The 17,858-nt window shown below is 39.6% G+C and overlaps 1 protein-coding gene across 1 annotated transcript in view; it reads left to right on the plus strand.

Annotated features, from left to right (window-relative positions):
• The first annotated feature begins 5,946 nt into the window (after positions 1–5,946).
• LOC104475235 (cytosolic phospholipase A2 epsilon-like) overlaps positions 5,947–17,858 on the plus strand; it is a 39,598-nt gene continuing 27,686 nt past the window's right edge. The window contains exons 1-3 of the mRNA XM_086748675.1: positions 5,947–6,057; positions 6,406–6,492; positions 13,440–13,515. Coding sequence (XP_086604801.1) covers positions 5,947–6,057; positions 6,406–6,492; positions 13,440–13,515 — 274 coding nt within the window. The remainder of the gene's footprint in view (positions 6,058–6,405; positions 6,493–13,439; positions 13,516–17,858) is intronic.

The raw sequence follows: 17,858 nt of genomic DNA on the forward strand, positions 1-17,858 counted from the left end.
GACCACTTTCCATGAGCAGCTAGCACAAGACATGGATGATAGCTCAACCTCAGATGGCACAAGATGCAGGTTTGTGGAGCATCTGTGTGACTCCCATCAGAGCCTAGGTTTGTTAAGCACTGCTTACATGACCTACCAAGTGCTCTGGAAAGGCTGGCACTGAATCCTCCCCATGACAACACACTCTATATAGGGCAAGATATGCTTCCATACACACCACTTCAGATTGCATAATGGGTCACAAGGCTTGAAGTCAACATAGCAATGGGAACATGGCTTCTGCACATGCGGACAGATACTGCATGCAAGAGCTTCTGCAACAGCTGGGACTTTCTCACGCAAGAGGCACCAGGAATTTCAACACTGCAAGATTAGCTGGACTGCATAACCTAACTCTGTGCTTCCTCTTCCTCTTCAGCCTGCAAGTGTGATGGGAAATGCACACAGTATCTGGCAGCCTTTCCTTGGTTGGGTACACCTTCCCTTTTGGATCTCCTTTTCCATAGCTCGTGTTTTCTCACCAGGGCTCTCATGCTGGAGACAGCCACCTGGCCTGGGTTGTGGAGGAGAAGGGAGCTGCATCTTTTAGGGCAGAATCTCTTGGCTGTTTCTCTCCCTCTTGGGTAATTAGGAGGGAGGGACTTCATTCTCTTGCAGTACTGCATCAGATGTGCGCTCTGGTCTCACAGTGCCCTCTCCTATCGTCTTCTGTAACAAAGAAAATGACAGAAAATTTAGGAATTTCATCATACCAAAACCTGAGCCACTGCCATGTTGAGAAAAGCAGTCTCCTGATGTCTGCTGGAACACTCTGGCTGTCCCACCTTGGCTGAAAAGGCAGTGCACTCAGAAAGGTACCATGCTTGCCTCTACGCTGAGGAAGTAAAAGGGATCCTGCTGAGCAATCGGGAAGGCTCTGAGGAACTGCCAGAATCAGTGGCAAACCTGCCACTTGTATTGGGGACCCCTGATCCTCTGCCTGAGACTCTCAAATAACAGTCCTCACGGGAAACCATATTTCTTTCTCTCTAGTCAGCAAATGCTCCATGGTGACCAACAGTTTCTTGTAACATGTTTTATCCCTTGGAGCTAACTGTAATGAACACTGGAAGTTCAAAGTTGATGATAGCATATGATGTCCTATATGTTAGACAAGAAAAGGAAACTCAAAGGCATACCTAGCCAGCTCTTGCTGATTTTATTAAGATATAAAGATACCATTAACTCACTACAGCTGAAAAGGTTAGAAGCCAGTTATTTCAGGATAAATTGCTTTAGCAGCCCCAATGTCTTTTAGTGTTTAATGGGAGACTACAGTGATGCTGGTAAGAGCTAGGATCCTATGCAGGGCATGCCTTACAAAAAGAAAGACTAATTTAAGAATTAAATTAAATATAAGATCAGTAATAAAAAAGTATTGCACTTACGCATGTGCACAGGTCTCCTACAAGTCAGATCCATCAGGAGACAGGTTGTGTTCTATTTAAGAACAACCAGACCAAATAACCTTGCAAATTTGAGCTATTATCAGTATTTCTCTGAGACATTAAGTACTTTTCAGACTGTTTCTGAAATATTTTCTGAAATTAAGTTTTCTCTGAGTGGGTGAAGTCAGCATATATGTTACAACAAATATCTATACCCCATTTTTGTCATGAGGAGGAGCATACAGAGCCCTCCTAAAAGCAATATAATACTCCTCGTGGACAGAAACACGCCTTTTTCTACTTGACTGACTTCATTGTCCAAATTTGCCCAAGACATTTCACTTTTTCTGTCCTTTATTTGAATTATGGATAAATACATATATATATATACACCTTTCTCATTATGGCCAATATATTTATCGTATTAAAATAAAGGGCATATGGGTCACCAGCAGCAACAATGTGGATCAGGCAAAGTTGCACAGCCATTGCCATATTAAAGCCTGATCCTTGTGAATGATATTTGGTGTTGCTGTCATGTAGATTGCTATGATGTCTCAATTTCTAACATGAACTTGAGCATTTTTTCTTTTACTCAGATGGGTCACCATGTATTATTACTTCTAATATGCCTGAAGCATCATACTGCTGTGAGTCACATTAGCTGCATCTTCCTGTATCCCTGGGGACTAGAAGATGACTGTTTCTAGTAAAGATACTAATCAGGAGTAAACTAGAAGGGCTTTCAGGGAAGCTGGACCCTCCCTTTCTGCTATGCTCAGAAAGGTGACCCGGGAAACATGAGGTGAAGGTTTGCTGAAGAAAGAGGGGCTGATGACATTGCTAGGGCACGATATGAAAAAGTCTGTAATACACAGATGAGACATAAAGGAGTCTGTAGGCTCCAGAGGAGCTGGAAATGGTAGGAAAGAGGCTGAAGAGGGTTGTTATCAAGAACAATTGAGAAAGGTCAAAAGAAAAGATAAAATCTAGCTGATCTTTTATTTGTCCTTAGCTGTCGCTTTAATAAACCTTTAAATTATTAACTCTGATTCAACCTATGTCTTTGAGCATTAATGTTAAAATTGGCCTAGCTCAGTCATTGATTCTTATTTTAGATCACGTTGCTTGTAGTCTTAGACACCATCAGTCTAGTCAGGAAAAAGAAAAAATCATTACAGAAAAAAAGCCTCAAATGACAATCTGTTCAAGGCAGAGCAAATTTGGGTGAGCTGCATCTCATTAGCAGCTCACCAGCTGACAGACAGACCCCAAAATTGCCATAAGCGTGAGTACCTAAGGGTGGCCTGGAAGAGATTTTCTGCTCCTTGAGCTGCACTTAATCTACAATTTGACTTCTTGGGCTCTGCCCCACAAGTCGGGAGTGCATTACCTTCAGGTAATGTAGCAGTCCTCTCCTCTCTGTCCCTCCCTCTGACATTCCCTATCTGTCCCAAACATAGAATCATAGAATTATAGAATGGTTAGGGTTGGAAGGGACCTTCACAGGTCATCTAGCCCAACCCCCCTGCAAGGAGCACTTGTCTCACATGCTTATGAAGCAGCTGCTGAACATGCACAGATTGATTGCAGCCTGGCATTTCACAGAAAACTCAACCTCATATTTCTCACTTAATATGCCTGGGCATGAGCTACCACTGCACAGTCTGTGCTTTTTGAACAGCAGTCCCAAGTGAAGCTTTCCCAGTCATGATCACAGGGGCCTTAGGTGATCCAGAACTGGAATATGGCAGGAAATCTGTACTCATACTGGTACTTGCAGTACTGTATTTTGCATTCTCTGCCAACCTGGTTATCGCAAAACCTCTTCTTCATTATTTGAATGAATCCAGGAGAGGATTTTTCATTTATATGCTAATAGAGCTTTTACCCAAGGGTGTTTTGCAGCTTCATATTGCAACACGGTGAATCACGTGTTAACAACACAACCTAGTTCCTCAATGTCAGGTTCCCTCAGCATCAGTAACTTTGGAAACAAGTGATTAAAGAGGATATACTGATTACTCAGGGTGGGATTCAACCACCCAGAAGTTAGGTGTCACGTATGACCTGGACATTTAGGCTCCTTCAGAAGAATCCAGTTGCCATGCTTGCTTTTTCCTCCATTCAGTACACAGGGCACACAGGCAACTGGCTTTGACTAGAAATCTAACTTTTATATGACTTAATTTAGGTGAGGTCAAGACTATCCTAAGTGCATGCCTTGTGAAAAGGCCATATTTGCCTCAAAAGGAATAGTGCTTCACAGCGAAAAGCAATTTGAACTTTGAACTAACTTAGGAAATTCAATACCAGTGCCAAATTTGAGTCAAAGGCACCTTTGGCTGCCTTTGACTTGAGCTTCAAGAACAGGTATTTCATATCAGGAAGTCTTGAGTCAGGGAAGAAGAGTTAGTTGTTAGGCAACAAGCAACTCTTACCTTCCTAAGGGATGCTGGAGGCTTCTTCCTGCCCTCCCCCCCCCCCAGGTTTCCTTTTGTCTTAAAACCAAAGGTGCAATACAACACGCGCAAAAGAAAACCGGCTCTCATGCAAAAACCTCCCACCCATTAGCTTCCATACATTGCAGAAACAAGACCTGGAGCTGATAAGCATTGTGGGGTACAATTACAAAGAAATTATAGCTAATGTTCTCATTCCTCTGTTGTGGTACCGCACCTCTTCTAGGCACTTTAATCAAGGATACAGATAGGCTGCAGCAGGAGAAATAGAAAATGCATGTGCTTTTGTGTGTACAGTTGCTTTTCTCTAAAGTGTTTCTGGTCACCATTTTTACAGAAAAAAAAAAAAGGCAGATTCTAAATTATTTTTCCCAGAAGTGCGAGTGCTTATTTTAAGCAACATATTGGCCAAAGTGTGAGAGAGGCGTGTGACTATCCTTTGCCCATTGCTGTAGTTTATCTAATTCTGGTTTCAGTTAAGCAGTTCCTGTTCCATTAAAACGTTTCTACACGATGAAGGTGAGAAAGAAAATTCACAGCAAACCTTTCGCTTGCACAATGTGATAAATGTGCTTATTTAATTTTTTTTTTAAAAATCAGAAAATGTAGGCATAAAATTAAACATAAGAAATCAAACTTTTGCAATGATGGAATACTGCAGGTAAGATAATCAAACTGTCTTAACTTGTTCTGCTTGTAACACCAGCTTTCCATATAGATTCATCTGTACATATAAGAGAAGTATGTAATGAGACCGCTGCAAGTGGTTGGGTTTGCGTCTAGTTTCTGTCAGTCAAGGTTGCCACAGAGTGGCTGTGATTTCATACTTATGCATTCTGTAATAGGAAACATCATGCTTTGTCACCCTATTAATCTCAAGTCCTTTCATAAGAACTACTTTTAATCATTTGGGAGGACTTTCAATACAAATGTATGTATGCCTAATAATGCTTGCGTAATGGATTAGAAAATTTAATCATTGAGCTTCCTAGAGGTGTGCTGAACACATGCAGATCCTCATTGGAGAAAGAAAGTATGAAATGTACATGATCAGTCCATTAAATTCCAATAGACTACTAGTAATGCCCAGCCACCTGGTGATTTGAATAAAATTTCTCAGAAATCTGAATTTTTTTTTCATCAGAAAATCATAGAATCATATAATGATTTAGGTTGGAATATACCTTGAAGATCATCTAGTTCCAACCCCACTGCCAAGGGCAGGGACACCTTCCAGTAGACCAGGTCACTCAAAGCCCCATGCAACCAGTTCTGAACTGGGGAAGATAAAAACAGAGAGTTAAAATCTCATAAACCATTACATTATTTTAGTTTGTTGAAATTCTTCATGATTTTTCAAGGTGAAATGTTTGAACCTCATTTAAATTTGTTAAGATGCATACTGTATTAAATGTAAAGCCCAGAAATAAGTAAAGCATTTCAAATGGAAAAGTGATATGTTGCTTTTATTGAATTGCTTATTGAATTTCTCCCTTCTTTCATTTCTTTTGAAGTAGAACATGACAATAAAAACAAACACATACGCACAAATTATGATGCAACAGCACTTTTCAGGAAAAGCTATTCCTTCAGAAGAATTCTTAATATCTTCATACATAAGTGCCTTCCTTCTAATGGTCACTCCTATCTTTTTTTTTTTTTTCAATTTTTTGTTATGGAGGCAATAGTGCATGGAATTCAGGGTCTTTGCATGGAGGAAATAGGTAGATGTGTCTATTAGGCTATTATTATCACTTTTAGATTATTGTTGTAAGGGTACCTCTCACAGACGATCTCTATCAGATCATCAATCAGGTTATCAGTATTATTCCACTTCTACAAGCCCCTAGGTGGGAAGGATTTGGTGTTTCAGCACACTCTGCTTGGTCACAAGACCTGCCGATAGGAGAGTTCATAACTTACAACAGATGTGCTCTTTGGAGAAGTAATGTGGGTGGGAAATTTTCCTGTTTCAGAAATCACAGAGGGGTGGAGCTCTGAGTCAATGTAATAAAGCACCTGTTCAGCAACTTCTGACACTCTTCAAGGCTGTAAATATGTTTCAGGAGGCACTGGCAACTGTGGAGCCTAATACTGAGGTGCCATTTGCAGCACCTGCTTTTAAAACAGCAGCCATCTCAATGGTATCAACCTCTGACTTCTCTCAGGTAAGTGGAAAACAGAGCAAGTCTGGCAGGAGTCTCCAAGTATTTGATTCAGATTTGTCCCCAAACTATAAGCAGGTCAAGTCCACTCTTACCTGTAGGACATAAATCTTTGAGAAAACAAGGTTGTCCTTCCTTGGCTATTTGCAGTTATGAGGACCTGGAGTCTGTGCATCTTTCCATACAGCTCAGAAACATCTGCCACTTTCCTGGCACATTCATTTTATCCACTGTGAAGAATGAGGTGTGAATTGCCCACTCTGTATTGCAATTCCACACTGAGGAGTTGAAATAGGTAGAAAAATTGGTCTTTACTCTTTTTTTCATCCCTTTTTCTTCCTCCCTCAACAGCATTTAAGCAGCAAATCAAGTCCCTTGGAAAATGAAGAAAGAAAATGGATGATGCACTATGTAGTCCCGAGCAACGTTGATGCTAAGGTACTAGCTTCAGCAAACTAAAACTAGGAGGGACTAAACTAATATTTTTTTGAGAAGGGTAGGATTTTTTATTTTTTTCCAAATTTGGTGATTAAAGATTCACATGCTTATTTAGAAATAGGAACATTTCATGAAAGAAAACTTTCTTTAGGTGGAAAATCTGCATTTCCTTTTTTTTTTTTTTTTTTTTAATTCTGTTCCTTTATCTATTTACAAACAGTGTGTTGTTTTCATGGTTTTACTCCTTAGAGAAATTCCATAGGGAAAATGTTCTCAATTTGCTATGAAAATGGGACTGACTTTTGCCTTCTTTTAATGCTATCTATCTCTATTGGCTTTACTGAAGTTTAAGCCAAGCACAAACCTCAGATGTTGTCAAGGAGAACCTTGCCAGTGTTGTAAAGTCAGGGCATGATTGCTGGTGGTCCTTTGGGTTCTGGTCTTTAATGCCAGTTTCCAGAACAAATGCCCACTTTGTTCACTGTGCAACTCTTCACAACAGAAGCAGAACAATTCTAGCAACATTTGCAGGGCCTACAACAGAGAAACTTTTGCATCAAACATGTACCAAATTTATCAGTGATGATTTTTGTCTCTACTCTAGGCTAGCTCACAGCTAACTATACTTTGTGTCAAGCTGCCTCAAAGCAAAAACAGGTGGCTCCAAAAAGAATCTAACGTGCTTTTGATGATATCTTAAATGAGACGTGAATCAAGTGTCTATAGCTCATAGGAAACATGTACATTTAATTCCTTGTTTGTGCAATCAGACTTCCAAACCAATAGAAAACTACAGACACCATTTTGCTTATGTATGTCACAACCTTATCAAACTGATTGATCAAACTGATCTCTTGTTAGTAGCATTCTGGCAGCTCCTAAGGATGGAAATTAGTGTACAAAAAGGGTGACAATCAGTCAGTGGAGTGTGAAACTTGATGTAAATGGCAAAGTAGCATAACCAAAACCAACATGGCATTTAGGTGTTCACAATTTGCTCTGTATGTGTGTGCACTAAAAGCTCAGTAAGGGAATGTACTAAAGCAAGAAAAGCAACTATTGGGGAGTGCAATGACCCAATCTCCATAGCATTTTTGTAATGACTTACTGTATTTATACTGAAGTTGTGTTTTGGATTAGAATATCCATGGCTAAAAGCATCCAACCCTTCTTTCCACTAAGGTAGTTACATGTATATAAAGATTGTTGGAATCTACTACATATTTTTGAATGTATATGAAGTAATATTTAAAAAAAAAAAAAACAACAACACTGTGGCCATAAATTCCTGCATATAAGGGCTATGGGACTCTTTCCACAGCTTTAATTCATTTTTCTTGTCATAATTTCACCTCTGAAAGTTCTGTTTGCTATCCACATATGTTTAACAACCAAGACACTCTCAGGCACTCTTTATTTGCCTCTTGGCTTTTGAACTTCTCTCCTCTGTAATAAAGCTTGGCAGAAAACTGGCATTAAAGGCATAGACTTGTACAAGCTGGCGAATTTCTGCCTCTTACTGGCATTGGGTTTCCTGGGCAGCTCTCAGTAATTCCCTGGCTTTTTGCAAGCCATAGCTTGCCATCTGCAACAGGAGGATAATAATTAGCAGAGAGGTGTTATAAACATGCTTATAGCAGATCTTGAGTCCCAGAACAAGTATAGAGGTGCAAAGCTTTCCTTAATGCTAATGCTCAAATATTTGCCCAGGTACTTGCTTCAGTTTGAGAGGTCTTTGCGTAGCTGTGTGATAAACTGAATAGTTACTGGATTAGGTTTAGAAAAACATGCTCAGGGGCTGCGCATGGAATTCAGCTGTGTTGCCCACCTACTGTGCAAAGCCAGATATGCCCCACTGCTAAATTTTCAGGAAAATGTAACAACCTTGTGAAAACTCCTTCCTATTTTAAAATGAATAGGAGCATCAAGACAGCATCTCTTCAGCTGTTTCAGGGAGTCCTGAGTTGACAGTTTGCCTTCTAGCACCTTGCACATTAATACAGGAAAGATGAAATGTACTAAAGGAAGATCACAAATAGTTGTTGGTAAGGTAGCCTGTAATTACAGTAAATCTAGAAAATTTTTCACTGGATATTAAGTTAGCGCATCGTCTTATACAGAACAACTTGTGATTACCAAAAATTAAAAAAAAAAAATAGGTATTTGGCCAATTATCAGCTTAAAAAAAACTAGTTCTTGGCTCATCATCCATGAATGCACTGAAAACTTATTACATGCAGTAATAGAGCAAGTAATAGAGCAAGAAACTAGGAAGCATAATCTCAGCTCAAGATCAGTAGTATTAACACAGGGCAGGGAGGCTCACCAAAGTATTCTGCTGGACAGGAAATCAGAAATCAGAAGAAGTAGAAGAATTTTAATCCATTTTTGATTTATGTAAGTGATACACATAAAGTGATGCACTTTCACTAACGGTTTGCCACAAAACTAAAAAAATCCATGACATTACCAAGGGCCCTGTTACCCTTCCCTCTTAAAAAAAGTAACTGTGACTGAAGTGTGTCATGCAAGGTTGCCTTTTGCACGGGTAATAATGAGCCTTTAAGGAAGGCTGCTCAGGATGACCATCACTCTGTCATCGCAGGGATAAGTTCAGAGGTTCAGGGTACACAGACTTGTCTTTATTAGAGGCGAGTGCAAGAGGATTTGCTCAGCTGTGTACTGCAGATTCTCAAATTTTGTAACACTTTATTTATTCCAGGTATCAGAAATGGCTCCTGGCTTAATATGGAATGTAATTATGTGCTGAAAATGGCTATTTATGATAATTAGTCACTCATGGATAGTTGATTACATTACCAACTCCTTGAACTAACCATTTTTTTTAATATAACAAAAATGATAATAATAATCAGCAACACATTTGCTTTTTAGTTTATTAGTATTGTTCGATGTATTATTGCAATGAGATGATGACTAGAGGGAAAAGATAGTTGCCTGACTTCCATTGATGGCTCCAGGGTCTTGAGCTTCAGTTACAAGAAGATGTTATTTTGCTCTTTGAATTTCTCGTGTAGTTATCAAGTCTGGCATTTGGCCATCAGAAAAGTATTATATGAAGTAATTTTTAATTAACTGCCTTCTCTATGGATGATAAGTCTCCTTTTTATTTGTCTCAGAGATTTGCTTTATAGTTAATAGTTCACTTAATAGTTAGCAGTCCTCTTCAAAGGCATTGGTGTCTCAAATTATGATGATGATCACTGAATATTGTTCCTCCTCTGATGCCCTAAGGAGGGGATGAAAATGTTTTCTAGAACAGATTTTTTTTTTTTTTTTTTTCTGAAGGACTTTGATTTGAGTGATATGGCCATCTGAGTCTTATACTGAGGGAAAGCAAGAGGGGTTCAGAGTACAGACTGGCTCTAAGTGTGGTGAAAACCCTTTTCTAACTGCTAAAAATGTTGAGAATATGGAGATAAAACTAGCATTTTCATTATTCTTTCCAATTTAAGCTAATAATTGTTCTTAGGGGCAGGCTAATACCAGAAGAGATTTTGCTAATAAAACATGCTGACCCAATGAATAGATCCAGGGAGCGAGGGTTGAGGGAAGCTCAGCCATGACTTGCCTGGCTGCATGTTCTCTGCCACTAAACACGCTTACTGAATGCATCTCTCAGGCTTACATCACTAGCTCTTTCTTCTGCTGTTAACTCCTTCTCTCTTTAATTGTCTTTGTTCCATGGCTGAATGTTGGGTGTGCTCTGGCTGACGTAGCCTGTATCTTGCTGTCTGACAGGACTCAGATTTCTCAGGCAATAGGGTAAGATTTTCTCCTGGTGTGCAGAGTTTCCATGCACAGCTCACTGGCTTTTCTTTTACACAGCCCCTTCTCAGAGCTCTCCTCCTGGAGGTGAGAAACAATTCTTGCTTCTCATGCCATCAAATTTCTAATCTGTACATTATGGCTACTCGAATACTCTGCCTTATTGTTCCCTTGGCAAGCTCTTCAAATTTAAGTAAACTCCTGCTCTTTGCACCAAGCCATCTTTCTGTGACGCCAAATATCGCCATCCACTTTCTCACCATCATTCCACGTGATATTAGGTGCTTCAACCCTTGCATAATCTTTGACATTACATAATCTCTGTAGTACCTTACTGTTCACAGAATCTGGATATGATCAATAGACCTGGGTATGATCTATTGTTTTGGGTTGGTTTGGGATTTTTTTTTCCATTCCTAATATACCCCTCCTATACTCTAAATCTCTTATCAGTTTGTCTTTATTTTAGTGCAAAGTATGAGGTTCTTGTGAGGCATTATTCATGTAATCTCTATTCTAGTCTGCTGCAATAGCACTCAGGAAAGAGCACCCAACCAGTGCCCAGGTTAAACCTGTCTTTGCAGAACCCATGCTTGTTTCTGTTTCTGTCATTGTGCTTCTTAAAAAGTCATGGCAGTTCATACATGTCTCTTACAATTTTTGAAAACACATATTCCAAAATGCTGGCTAAAGGACTGGTGCCATTAAAGAACGCTAAGAGAGCACCAACACTAAATGCAATTCCTTTAAATCTTTCCTTTATTTCTCCTGAAATATGTCTGTTGAAGTTTTTATGTATTTCTCTAATTTGAGTATTATTTTTGAGAAAGACATAGAAACAAATGGACAAACCCTATGAGTGTTTGTTTCTTCAGAACAAAACAGGTTGAGGTAAGAAGACAGAGTTATTCCTTGCTGATGTAAAAGGAGTGGTGTAACAAAAATGGCCGAATCAATAGTATGGAGCTGGCTCAGGCCAGATTCTGATAATGCTGAGATCATACCTCCCCAGCCCTACAAAATATCCTGTGCCCTACACAGGACTTTAGGCAACAGTGATAAATTTCCTATTTAGTTTTGGAAGACACTTACCCAGAAGCCAAGATCTTCTACTCCTCGTAGCCCGATAAAGAGAATGCATTTGTTCAGCACTTAATAGCCCTCTTGTTTTGGGTGTGCTGCTTCTGCACCTCACAAGAAGAGTCATGTTATGGAATAATAATGATTTTTTTAAGGACTTCTGAGTAAAGCATCAATAAAATCAAAATGTTATAGCATTAAAATGAGGTAGATTTCAGACTAAGGAAGTATTAGTTTGCAGTTCTAATAACAAGGGACTGTGGAAGTTACAAAATGACTAAACTAATTATGATGACAATTGTAGATTTGCAGAAAGATTCAGCCAAATAATACTGAAGGCACAGTATGTATAGGGGTCAAGAAATAAGTGGCCAGTTCAGTGAGGTGGAGGCCTGATGGTAGTCACTGATATTCAGGAAGAGGTCAAGGAGGAGTTGAAATAATGGCAGAAGGCAAATAGATCAGTAATTCTTAGTAAACTCATTTCACAAAACAACAATGAAAGATGGCCAAAGTAAGAAGCTGTTGGAAAGCTAATGACCAAAAGTTTGAAAAGATTATCTGAAGTGAAAGTGGAGGAGTGCTAGTGGAAGATGATGAAATAATTAGGAGATGTTATCTATTTTCTGAGAATCTTCAATTAAAATAACAGGGAGAAACTATTGAGTGAAATAAGAGAAAGCACATTCACAGGTGCTACTACTGTGACAGAAGTCAAAGACTGCTAAAAAGGTCAAAGTATAAGAAATCTGTGAGACAAGACAGTACCTCAGCTGAAGTGTGTAAAGCATTGGATCACGGGGAATTCATCATAACAAAATTTAGCTTAACCTCCCAAATAATTTCCGTCTCTATGAGGATGAAAGACATGAAGGTCATAAAAGGAATTTGCAAAAAAAAAAAAAAAATCAGCAATTCTCAGGCTATGATGTTATCCAATGAAGTATCAAGAACAAATTTTTGAGAAAATGCTGGGTAATTTAAAGGCATATTAGATAAAGGTCAACTAGTGACTAAGATAACCTTAAAACTTTTCCCTATGAGCTCAATCTTATAACCAGGAATTGTAATGTTAGAATGTTTTCAATAAGGTGCCTAGTTAAAATGCTCCTGTTCCTGAACTCTGATACAGGTAGCCATCCCCAGTGCTGATTCACCCTTCTCATTCAGTCTCTTTCACGCAGCTATGGTGCAACTCTTTCCTTTCTATAAACTTCAGCTATTTTGACAAATTGTCTGTAACTATTCCCACAGTCAGGGAATCCAGACAACCATCTGTGCTGCAGTCATAGTAAGCTTTGCCCACTTTCTGCATCTTTCTGCTGATACCCTAGTTGCTTTAGCTGCTGCAGATGGACATAATGGACATGTTCTCCTAAATCCCTAAAGCACATGTGATTGGCACAACTTTTGCAGACTCAGCTGGTCAGGCTTGGCATCTTCAACAAGGAATTGGAGATAGCCTTCCTTGAGATGGATTGTAATCAAGGCCATGTACTTTGTTATACTACTCCACGTTTATCAATCAGATAACTACATTTGGTAAGGAAAACTTCTATTCCCACAAAGCAAGCTAGGAGTGTTTGTCCAAAGCTGTGTATTTCCCTGGTGGTTTGAGACATTCCATAAGGTGCTAATACTAATCCTTAGACACTTCTCCATCATAAAAATGATTCTTTTAAAATCAATTGAGAAAACCTAACAAGCTCTCTTTTCTTTCCAACCAAAACTGGAGCATTTCTGATTTGTGATTCACTGAATCTTGTGTTGTCCTATTGGATGCTGACGACTGCATGTATGATTTAATGTAGTTGGCTAGCTGAACTTTCTCAGCTTATTTACCTCCTTTCTCCACTTTCTTATTCATCTGTATGCTTAGGTGACTGTGGACTTTAGGGGCTGATGAAGATTTTGGAGAAAGTGCATTCTGTTGCCTATTGTATTTTTGCCGTGATGCCAACTGGAAGAGATGGCTTCAGCAGAACCTGAATTCCTTTCAGTGTTTACTTGTCATTACAATAAATACATGTATCCCAAACTTTAAAGCACATCTCCTTTGTTATTTTTTTTTTTTTCAGCAGGAAGAAGTATCACCTTACTCCCTGCTCACTGTAAGAATCATAAAGTTGAGAAATGCTCCTCAGGCAGATTTTTGTAAGTACCAGATTTTCTTACTGACATTTTACAGTTCTCAAATTACTGGCTCTTGTGCTACCACTGCACAAATGCAAAACACAGAAATCATACCAGCTAAGAAATCACAATCAAAGCCAATTTCTGCCACAGAATATCTATTGACAATTTCAGAGTGTTTTGGTTTTTTTTTTTTTTTGCTGTTTAGGGGGTTTTTAAGCTTTCAGCAACAGGTCAATGGCAGGTAGGGTGTCAACTAAATTTTTAAGACTTTCATCAGTCAGCAAAGCACAGACAAGCTGGCTGTTTCAGAGATGTGAAAATCTCTAACACCAGTTTTAATACACAGGTGTTTATATCCTGTATCTATAACAACTACATAGAATACAGGGCTGAAATCTTTACACGTCAGTCACTCTTAATTCTTTAAAGACTTTAAAGAGCCCTGTCACATCTCAGAAGTTCAGTGAGGTATATAGTGTGCATGTTCTGATCAGCCACATTATTATGGATGTTTCTGACTCTTGCCCCACCACTGAAAGATGTGTAACAGAAATCTTTTGGGGACTGTAATACATGGTACATTACAGCTTAAACGCAAAGTGTTCTGAAAATGTGTGGTATTTGGCCAGCCCTTACCTGGTGCTCCACTTCCACAGAGATTTTTCTCTGAAGAATTTTCTCCTGCCATTCCAACACGTGCCTCATGAACTTGGGAGGTCAGCAATAACCACAGTTTTGCATATCCCTTTACTGTACTGTTCCTCCTTTTGCTGTGCATTTTCTTCCCTTTTTCGGAGATTGTGCTGAAGTTCACTAACACCACAGCCTCTCCACTGCCCAGTATTTCAAATAACAGGTTACCCCACTCCTCTGTCTTCCCACTTTTTAATATTTTTAGTACAGCTAGAGGATCTATCAAAGTGAAAAGTCATTTACAATTGCTGTTTGCACAGACTAAGAGTCAATTCTTTAGCTACGGTACTCCATAATGTGGTGGTTTCAGTGCAGTTACCAAAGTTGTCAGAGGAAACAGCTGTACATCATAGAATCATAGAATAGTTTGGGTTGGAAGGGACCTTTTAAAGGTCATCTAGTCCAACTCCCCTGCAAGGAGCAGGGACATCTTCAACTAGATCAGGTTGCTCAGAGCATCATCCAACCTGGCCTTGAATGTTTCCAACGGATGGGGCATCCACCACCTTTCTGGGCAACCTGTGCCAGTGTTCTACTAACCTAATTGTAAATTTTTTTTTTCCTAATATCTAGTCTAAATCTATCTTCCTCTGTTTTGAAACCATTACCCTTTGTCCTGTCACAGCAGACCCTACTCAAGAGTTTCTCTGTCTTTCCTGTAGGCCCCCTTGAGGTACTGGAAGACTGCTATAAGGTCTCCCCAGAACCTCCTCTTCTCCAGGCTGAGCAGCCCCAACTTTCTCAGCCTTTCTTCACATGAGAGGTGCTCCAGCCCTCTGATCATCTTCATGGCCCTCCTTTGGACCTTCTCCAACTGGTCCATGCCGTTCTTATGTTGGGGGCTCCAGAACTGGACACAGTACTCCAGGTGGGATCTCACCAGAGCAGAGTAGGAGGGCAATATCACCTCCCTTGACCTGCTGGCCACGCTCCTCTTGATGCAGCCCAGGATGCAGTTGACCTTCTGGGCTGCAAGGGCGCATTGCCAGCTCATGTTGAGCTTCTCGTCGACCAGCACTCCCAAGCCCTTCTCTTCAGGGCTGGTCTCGATCCATTCTCCACCCGATGTATTTATACCTGGGATTGCCCTGACCCAAGTGCAGGACCTTGCATTTAGCCTGGTTGAACTTCGTTAGGTTTTGCACCTCTCCAGGTGGGCACGGGCCCACATCTCTCATGTGTCAAGGACTCTAAGATTGTCTTGATGTACTCCCTGAAGTTAGAAACTCGGACAATATCTATGACAGGCACAACCTTTCCAAAGAAATAAGGTAAGGCACCCCATGCTGCCAGTAAACAAGCAGCTCTGCTCCGAATTACTTTGGCCTGAAAACTCTAACAGGTTTTGCTTCAGGAAACAGGCTACTTTGGACTAGAGCCTTCACTAGCAGACAAGCAGCTCTAGAAGTCCATCTTTCCATGAGGCAGCAACTCATTAGACAGACTTTGAGGAAGGCTAAGGACTTGGTAGGATACCTTTTTGTTTTTTCAAGTGAGCACTACTTGACTTCCACTGGATAATTCAGAGATGGCAATATTTTCACTCCAAATACAACCATTTATTTTTCTCCTCATCTTCTGATGGAACAATATTCTACAAAGAAAATTCCTCACTGCCTCTTTGTATTCCACTCACTTTCCAAGAACATGGACGTCACCATTGTTGATTTTCCAACCAAATGGAGACAAGTGTTCAGTTCACTTGTTCTGTAATATTGGGTTGCAGAGAACAGAAGAAATACAGGATAGCAGAGAAGGTCAAATTAATTTATATTCTTTTCCACAGCTATGAAACACTGCACATACATGCAAGACCTCACCTTTGATCTTTTGAAGTGCTGATTTAATTTCTTTTAGTATCACCTTTGATCTAGAATGGAAATTGAATGACAAGATAAGAACCATGATTCACTGGCTTACACAAACGGATTGCACAAAGTAAAATGATGCTGAGTTCTCAGAAATAGCACTACTGTTATGACTTCGTTGTCCGTCCTGAGGACCGTGGGATTTCAGAATAAGTTTTGCAGAATGAGATTCAAAGAAGTAGAAAATTCCCATTATCACTGAAATATACAACTCTGGAGTAGGGATCAAAATGCGCAGGCTCAGTTTTTAGCTCTGCCAACAGACTTCTATAAGTTTAGTCAAGTTATCCAAACACTCTGTGCCTCTGTTGCCCTCTCTATAAAACATGGATAACAGAATATCTTCTCCTACACATTTTCTCTCTCTTGTCTATTTAGATGATGTCCTTATTTTGAAAGGGGTTATCTCTTATTATGTGTAGAGGGTTCCTAATTTAAGATGTCCCAGAAACAGTGAGCAGTATCTTCAGATTTCTTTGGTAATTACCAGTAAACAAGATTTGGGGACCAGCAGGTGAAGAAAAGGATGTCTTTCCTTTCTGTCGGTAATTCCCTAGGTACGGTGTGACTTTGGACCTGTTTCCTAAGGATGTCAGACTATAATGGAGCACTGTAAACCAGCATGCCATTGAATAAGGAGGATAAAGAGCTATTTAGTATTTGTTTGTTGACTGAGTAGCAACCTGCCTGTGCTCTCAAAGAAGGTAGAGCCTCCCAAGAAAAATAGTGTGATACCTTGTGTTTTAAACACTTCAGTAAAATGAAAAAAAGGCATCTTGTAATTTTTAAGTGCTTGATTTTGCACTGATACTGATGTCCTTTTAGCTTAATGTTTTCATTTTAACATTTGAAAATATTAGAAGTATCAGAAAACTTACACATCTACACATGCTAACATGTGCTGACGAGAATTGTAAAACTATGTTTACCTAGGCTTGTCTCAGCAATACAATATTTTCCCCTGGAAAACAGATTATAAGCAGCTGATACAGGTGGTGTGAGATATCAGTGGAAGACTAACAATTCTTATGACAACATATTTCGGATTTCTCTAGATTTTCATCTTCCAAGTATCAAATCCAGGAACAAGCCACCTTTCCAAATGCAGCAGCTTTTATGACTTGCTTTTTCTGCCCACATGCTGTCTTCCCATCTTCTAAGCACAGACAGTTATCTACTTGCTCAAGCTCCTGTTCACTTCCACTTGGCTAAAACATATTCCATATCCTTGATTTTCTCTCAGTTTATTGCAAGTGGGGTCACATCAGGTCCTTTGGCCATTAAGGTTTTTATATTTTTCCTTTACTTGCTTGCCAAATTCTTGCTTCAGAGAAGGCCACTTTCTATATGCTTCCACTGACATTCCTCATTATTTTGTGCACCTAATTTGATCCTGGGTGTTTTTTAAACATGCACCTCAAGATCTGTGGGATGTGTTTCGCAAACCTGGGATGGAGTTCCAGATTATTCAGAAACCTGATGTTACACCTTTGCCTGTAGGCAACGCATGTTGGTGGAGCTTGGCAGTGATTGCATCTGTTTTCACAAAAAGAAAAAATTTAAAATAAAAAGAAAGCACTTCTCTCCTCCTCAACGGATCAATTAGCTCTTTTCATATACCTACACTCACCCCACCACTTTTGTGGGCTCACCTATACTTAGGTAATGTTCAACATTTGCTTCATACTTCGTACAACTGGTTTCTGTCTTAGCTTATCATGCAAATGCTCTTAACAGACCTGAGCTAATTTGTTTTCACTGTATTCTTAACTGACCTTTATGCCAACTTGTAATCATGGG

The sequence above is a fragment of the Chlamydotis macqueenii genome, chromosome 5 (genome assembly GCF_036417535.1).
Source record: "Chlamydotis macqueenii isolate bChlMac1 chromosome 5, bChlMac1.mat, whole genome shotgun sequence".
In the NCBI taxonomy this organism is placed as follows: domain Eukaryota; kingdom Metazoa; phylum Chordata; class Aves; order Otidiformes; family Otididae; genus Chlamydotis; species Chlamydotis macqueenii.